At 38.2% G+C, this 7813-nt stretch overlaps 1 protein-coding gene across 7 annotated transcripts; it reads left to right on the top strand.

Moving 5' to 3' along the window:
• The first annotated feature begins 981 nt into the window (after positions 1 to 981).
• Positions 982 to 6761, top strand: LOC106768952 (pentatricopeptide repeat-containing protein At1g77360, mitochondrial-like). 7 transcript variants are annotated; one of them, XM_022782903.1, is made up of 3 exons: positions 982 to 2739; positions 5319 to 5464; positions 6403 to 6761. In XM_022782903.1, the coding sequence occupies exons 1-2, from the start codon at positions 1311 to 1313 to the stop codon at positions 5441 to 5443; spliced, it is 1554 nt and encodes a 517-aa protein (XP_022638624.1). In that variant the 5' UTR covers positions 982 to 1310; the 3' UTR covers positions 5444 to 5464; positions 6403 to 6761. The 7 variants fall into 7 exon arrangements, with proteins under 7 accessions (XP_022638624.1, XP_022638625.1, XP_022638623.1 ...); XM_022782904.1 differs by lacking the exon at positions 6403 to 6761 and adding an exon at positions 5850 to 6043; XM_022782902.1 differs by lacking the exon at positions 6403 to 6761 and adding an exon at positions 5770 to 6043.
• Positions 6762 to 7813: the final 1052 nt, after the last annotated feature.

Here is a 7813-nt window from a genome sequence, read left to right as displayed (position 1 = left end):
TCAAAGCGTTTTCAACCTTTCAACAGTGCTACCATCCTCACAGAACCGCACAATCTCTTTCGGCGAGAGACGACCATCATCCACCAAAACCAGACCTACAGAGGAAAACCCAGAAACTCAGAAATTGCCATCATCTCTTTTGACACCACCATGCAAAGTCGTCTTCGAACTCTCAGGCCACCATAACCTCCACCATCGTGCAGCCATCATCATCACCTCAGTAGGCCGTCGTCAACCTCATCGCAGCACCATCCCAAATCGTTTTTGCGTCACCACACTAAAGCACGACCTCCTTGTCGTCGTGAGCCTTCACTGCCGCTGCGATGCCAACATCACGAAAGTCGCTGCAAGCCCCTCTGTTACTCTTCTCCATTCGCGACTTGCAAGCAAAAAATTGGCAAACCAGAAACAACCACAGAACACAATAAACCCAATGGTATCAGAAAACCCTCTCGCTCTACGCTCTTGACGGTGAAGGAGGAAACCTTTTCCCTTTTCCCCAAGCAAACCCTAATTTTGGATGGGAAAGAGGCAGACATGTGTCAAGACCCCATTGGCACGTCCATCTAGTCAAAGCTGGTCAATGTTCCCACTTTGCCTTTCTAAGTTTTTAAAAAAATTCTAATTCCAACTGAAAATGTTTCCTAGTTAGCAAAAAACTGACACCTCACATAGCAGTTGCAGAGTTGGACACCTTGCCGTTAACAATTTTAACAGTGTTAATGAAAATGACCAAATTGAACATTAAATTCGTTCTTTGGGACGAAATTGAACACAAATTCAACTCAGGGACCAAAACAAATTTTCTGAACCAAAATTGGGACCAAAAAGAGCTTTTAACCTAGATTAAATAAGGGAAAAGTAAAAAAAGAAATTTACTGAAAGTTACTTTTGAAATAAAAGAAATTGAAGAGAAGGGTGTGGTGATGTAGGAAAAAGCCCTCAACCCCTTCTGGTAATAAATTTGGGCCATTACATAAGAGAGGCCCATTTCTATGCACGTGCATGTATCGATTCAGATCACACTTCAACTCTGCTCACCAAAGTCTGCAGCTTCTCTGTTGCAACAAACTCAAGTTTCTTCCTTGCCGCGAGTCACTCTGAACACTGCACTCAACCAATCCAAAACAGTGTGTTAACACAAAACCCCACACCATTCTCTTCTTCACAACGAATCTCCAATTCCCATTTTTCTATTCACTCCTTCCAATTTCCTTCGTCAACCCAATCCACTGCTTCCACCGTTTCAACGCAAAATTCAAGTATTCTTGAAGAGCCCTTCCGATGCTCATCACCGGAAACATTCGTCCATGAATCGTAAAATGGAGGCTGTGGCTGAAAACCCCGCAAGGTCGAGGGGGTTCAAGTACGCATCCATAAACCCTAACAAACCTCAACAGTCCCCAATTCCCAAACCCAACCAATTCCCCTCCCACCTCGACGCGCCCAACGTATCGTCTTCCGCTCGTGCCCTTTGTGACATCCTCACACGCGCCTCCCCTCACGACATTGAAACCGCCCTCTCCTCCTCGGGAATCGATCCCGAGGAGGACCTCGTCAAAGAGGTCCTGAAACTCTCCTACAATTACCCTTCCTCCGCCGTCAAGTTCTTCCGGTGGGCCGGGCGAGGCAAAAAGCACCCGGCTCATACCTGGAACTTGATGGTCGACCTGCTGGGTAAAAACCAGCTTTTCGAGCCCATGTGGGACGCCGTCAGGTCCATGAAACAGGAAGAGAAGCTTTCTCTCTCCACCTTCGCTTCCGTATTCCATAGCTACTCCGCCGCCGGTAGGTTTAACGAGGCCGTCATGAGCTTCGACGTCATGGACAGGTACGGCGTCAAGCAGGACGTGGTGGCTGTTAACTCGCTCCTCAGCGCCATTTGCTGCGAGGACAACCAAACATCCGTGGGCGTCGAGTTTCTCGAGAGCATCAAGGCGAAGGTGTCGCCTGACAGCGACACCTTTGCCATTCTTCTCGAAGGGTGGCAAAAGGAAGGCAATGCTGCTAAAGCTAAGATCACGTTTGGTGATATGGTGGCTCAAGTTGGCTGGAACAAGGACAATGTTGCTGCCTACGACGCGTTTTTGATGACCCTCTTTAGCGCTGACCTTATGGATGATGTTGTCAGGTTCCTTCAGGCTATGAAGGACCATGGTTGCTTCCCAGGTTTGAAATTCTTTACCAACGCGCTTGACGTTCTTGTCAAGCGAAACGACGCCCATCACGCTATCCCTATGTGGGATGTGATGGTCAGTGGCGAGTTAGTGCCTAATTTAATCATGTATAATGCCATGATTGGGTTGCTCTGCAACAATGTTGCTATTGATCACGCCATTCGCCTGCTCGATGAGATGGCTTTCCATGGCGCTTTTCCGGACTCCCTTACCTACAACATGATCTTTGAGTGCTTGGTGAAGAACAAGAAGGCGCGTGAGACGGGGAGGTTCTTCGCCGAGATGATCAAGAATGAGTGGCCCCCTACCGGCCCTAACTGTGCTGCCGCCATTGCAATGTTGTTTGAATGTGATGATCCTGAAGCAGCGCATGAAATTTGGAGTTATGTTGTTGAAAATCATGTCAAGCCGCTTGACGAGAGTGCGAATGCCATGCTAGTTGGACTTTGTAACTTGAGTAGATTTTCGGAGGTTAAGAGGTTGGCTGAGGATGTGCTTTATAGAAGGATCAAGGTGTATGAATCTACAATGACACTCCTGAAGGATGCCTTCTATAAAGAAGGTAGAAGTGCAAGAGACAAATATGATAGTATTTTTAGGAAGTGGAAAGCTCATGTCCCTTTGTAATCTAAAAATTAGTTGCTTTTCAACCTTTGTTGCCAAAGGCAGGCAGGTTATACTTGTTCTTGACTGTCTTTGATGGCTAAAGTGGTGTTCTGCAACTATTATCATATTCATTCCATGATTGCCTTTCCCTGTGATAATCTTTGTGGTAGTAGTTATATTTCTTGGCTAATTCCTTTTCTTCCACTTATTTTAAATATCTGTTTTTGGGCTTGTCATACTGCAGTTTAGGATCAACTTATTAATAAATCATGAACCATCGGCAGTTTGCATGCAAATTTCTAGAGTTAGTTTTCATGACGGGGTGCTCATAATATATAATATTTGGTAGAACTTAAATGCTTTCTGTAAATATTTTCACTTCGCTTGCCTCTCCATGTTTTGGTTCACATTTGTGGTGCAGGCAGTTCTTGTTGGCCTTTTCATTAAAATCATGCATCTTATGACAATGTTTCACATTGAGTTTCCTTGTTTCATGTTTCTACATGGTTATTTTACTGTCTATGTATTTGCATGTCAATTTTCTGTCATCACATTAGAGGCCTTAAAGCTTATGGATTGCTACCCTGTGGGAGATGAGGAAGAGGAGCATAAGTTCTCCACAGTATAGAGATATGGGAACAGGGATCATAAACCTCACTTGGCAAGTCTCCAAATATTTTAAAAAACAAAGTCATCCGTAACTCTTATTTATGTATATATCATATAATTGACAAGTTATCTTTTCTCTTGATATTGAGTATATAATGTGGTTTTTGATGATTTATGATTATAATTTATTTTCTAATGTTGGAGATTCACTCACTTAGATGGCATTCCTTATCCTACCAAATGAAGTCAGTTGTATGGATTCACTCGTTCTTATTGGGCTTGGTTAAAGGCCAAATTCTCAGGAATGTTAGTCATCATGGGGTTGCTCTCAACAATTTTATCAATGTTTTATTTTGGTCTTTCTCTCTCTTTTCATCACCAAAGACCATGCAACTATTCCTTACTGGTGTTGCCAGTGAGATTTTTCCCATATTCAAACTACCTTATTTGAATTTTATCATCCTTTCTTAATTGGTAACACACCAATAAATCCTTGTATTATTAATTAATCGTTTTGTATGTTGTTCTTTCTTGTGTGACCGCTCTCATTTATTGTCAAATTTTATTGCTGCTACCCCATATTTTTCTCTCGGTTTCCCCTTAACTTAAACATTCACAAACATTCTTCGTACATGCATTAGTAAAGATTGTGAGAAACCACATTGGTTGACACAAGTGGTAGTGACTCGTGTCCTTTAACCAAGTGATTCAGGGTTCAAATCCTAGTGATACCACTTTTGGTATGGAATAAATCATGTTTGGAGGGAAATACCCACCTCGTATGCGCTTAAGGTCCCAATGATGTTAGTCATTGTTCACGGTGATAAATTAATCCATACCACTTTTACCATTTTATTGTTTTTTCTTATTCAGTTTTTCAAAGTTTTGTTACGGAAGTCGAACTGTGGGTATGTTTAGTTGCAAAACAAGCTGCTCCTATCCTGTCCAACACCCTCTTCCTTTACTATAGAACTTTGGGCACTCATGCATAGAATAATCATGGGATATTCTCTTTTTCACTTTCTGCATAGACTAATCTCATTCCTTTCTCTAGGCATGGCTTATCAATAAAGAACCCTGCAAACGACTGTTGTTTCCTTTACATTAAAAAGTTCTTCCTTTTTGTACTAGTGTTTGTGGAATGTAATTGCATTATATGTCAATACAACAGCTACGAAACTTGTTCCTACTAGGCGTGATTGGCTACATAAATCAAGAAAATTAATCTATAGAAAAAGCTATTGATTTTGATATTTTAAATAGTTTTTATAGATTTTCTCAGTCCCTTCTTTAATCTGTTAGATATTTGCTTGTATATGCTTAAATTTGATACTCAATTTTTGGTCTTGGAGACAGGCATGTTTTACTTGTTCTTGAAAGTCTCAGTTAGCTTTGCCTTTCTTTCGAGCAGTGTTCTATGAGTTTCATTGTTTTCACTCCATGGTAGCCTTTCCTTGTGGATAATGAGTTGTCTATGTTGTCTTTCTGTATAATTCCTTTTATTCTCCTTATATTAAAATGTTTATGATAATATTAGGCTGATCAACTCGGCTACCTAAGATGAACCAAGGGGTTCGTGAATTATATGGGATTTGCAGCTGTTTTTTCTAAATTAAGAAGTCATGATAGAATAATGATAATCATTATAGTATGACTTTCATGTAACTATTTGCGTTTTTGACTATCGGTTTATGATTGTCAACCCAGTCCTAGCATTTTCTCTTCAATTTGTTTTTCGTATTTTTTGTTGGAGGGAAGTTTTCGTGGGCTTTCATGAAAGTTGCGCATGCTTGCTTAGAGCAAAGCTGCAAACTAAGTTTCCTTACGTGGACATTTATCGTCAGTGCTTTGATGCAAGTGCCTCGTGCTTATACTCTATTAGATTTTGTGCATCTGTTATTGATAGCATTGCCTTGTTGGTGTTAGTGGGGACTCATTGTACTAGAATTGTGGTTGCAAGATCAAAGATTTCTTGGTCTCTACAACTGCGTCGACAACCGGAATTTAAAACACTCGGACCACAAAGACCCAAAGTGGAGAGACTTGAATGATAAAGCTATCTTACGGATGGGGTATGGGCCATTTCGACGGCTTTCATTTTTTATTTTTTTCTTGTCTTTTTCATGCACTTAAATTGTTTCAAATACTGATTTTTTTAAAAGATTTCTCTGAACATTGTTAGTTGGTCATGGGGTTTTCTACTTTTGAGGCCGCTTGATTGACAATTCCAAAGAGATACACCTTGCTCAACTATTTTTTTTACAGTATGTGCATCATTGAAGGATTTTCTGTAGCTATTTGATAGTGTTAAATTTTGGGTATGTTTATTTGGATCATAATCTGCCCTCTTCCCCTCCTCCTGGGCTCTCATTCACAGAATATAGGTACTTCTGAATCAAAATTCATGGATTATTCCCTCACTCGTCCTCTTTTGCTATTTCTCATTCCTTGCTCCAGCCATGGCTTGATCATCACAGAACCCAGGGAAAGCTCTGTTCTTCCTTTTAGTTAATATGTTCATCCTTTTTATACTAGATTTTGAGGAATGAGATTGTATTCTATGCCAATGAGGTGACAAGATTGTGGATCTTCATAGAGGGATATTGTGCATATTGCTGAGTGATAACATCCTATATTCACTTTTTCGTCCACTTCCTCCGTATTTTTACTTTGCATGGTTCATTCATCTCCCAAATATGCCGTAATACTTAAAAAATGCCGATATGTTTGATGCAAATTGTCCATAGATTTGGTAAAATTGAGATAGGTATTTTAGAATTTAATGTGGTTGAAATTTACTCCTTTATTTAAAGAAGGTCCATATAGTTAAACAGAATAATTCTGAGATCTCGGAATCCATAAGCACTCTTGACTCATCTACTGTAAAGCGTGCTAGTAACCTGTTACAAATTGAGGGTATCTTGCGTTGATAAATTTCTTCTATGATTACTGTCTGCAATCTATGGTTCGTCTTTTCCTCACATTTAGCTCATTTACACTGTATGCACAGATGGGGAAATATGTTATTGGTCTTTATTGTTTTTTGGTTGGGAAAAGATTTGTGAAAGGGAAGACTATAATTTCTAGGCCAGGGCTTGCACAAGATTTAGCAAGGGCTTCTGCTGCCTACTTATAAATACCTGACCAAGATGGATGGTTATCAAACATAAGCTGTTCAGCAAAGTGTCCCTGGATCCTTACCAACACCTGCTGGTCAGTGCTTCTGTTTATTACTTTCAATTGTACTTATAGATGTTCCTTGTCACATAGTGACATGTAAACTTTGTATAAATATTATATATATGCTTCAAAATTTATTACAAATGGTTGAAGCATAGCTCAAACTGATATCAATTGTTATTCTGGTATACTTTTGTTTACATTAGTAGTGATATCAATTATTAGCAAAACGAAGCACAGCTTAAGATGATAATTGTATTCGTTATACCTAACTGAAGCATTTGTTTAATACAGAGAACTAAGTAAATAATCTATATATTTACTATTGTTACCAACTATAGGATGTTATTGGTTGTTAGGATAACAGTTTACCATTATAGGATGTTATGTAATTAGAAAATAAAATAAATTAAGTCATTTGAATAATATTTTAGTTTTTAAAAAGATTACATTGTCAATTACATAATTAGAAGTAATAAACAGTTACAATAAAAGGTGATGAAAAAAATGATAAAAGGTTTTTGCTGGCAGGTTGAGTTCACCATTTTAACACCTCTAATCATACATAAATAAACATACTTTCTCTATTACAATAAGAAAAAGATAATATTGGTGGTGCAGTGACTATTGATTGGAAAGTAGAATTAATCAAATGGTGGTTAATCCCAAAGATGGATATATTATAAGCTAACTTCTTGAACTCACCAAGACCATTATAAATGGTTTGTTATGCCATTTTGGACACTTGTCACGTTTTAAAGTGTTATGAATCAAGTGTTTTGGGATTTATTTATTGAATCATGACATACTTTTCTTTTGTATTTTTTAAAAAAAAAATGAAAAATAAGAAAAAATATCAAATGAATGAAAAAATTTTAGGTGTGTAAAAGAATATCTTAGTTTGTGATCGTATCAGATAAATTTATTATGTTATGTGTAGGTGCCGTTTTTGTTTACATTTATTGAAATGGATAAATTTTAAAAAAATTATATAAATGATAAAGTCTTCACATCCCATTTCTTTTGTTGAACTTTTTTCTAAAAATGATATCTCAAGAGAAACATGTTTTGATTGTAATTTATACACAATGATAATTAATTTTCTTTGCATGAAGGGGTATAAATAATGCAAATGCAACTTTTTTTTAGACATGTTAAAGTAAGCTAAATCTACTTGTACAGGTTGTTTCATTGTGATCTGAGTTAAAAAGGAATTAACTCAACTCAACTCACTTTTTCGT

This window comes from Vigna radiata, chromosome 7 (assembly GCF_000741045.1).
Source record: "Vigna radiata var. radiata cultivar VC1973A chromosome 7, Vradiata_ver6, whole genome shotgun sequence".
Taxonomy (NCBI): Eukaryota; Viridiplantae; Streptophyta; class Magnoliopsida; order Fabales; family Fabaceae; genus Vigna; species Vigna radiata.
The sequence above is the reverse complement of the archived record's forward strand: the minus strand, read 5'-3'. Positions and strand labels throughout refer to the sequence as shown.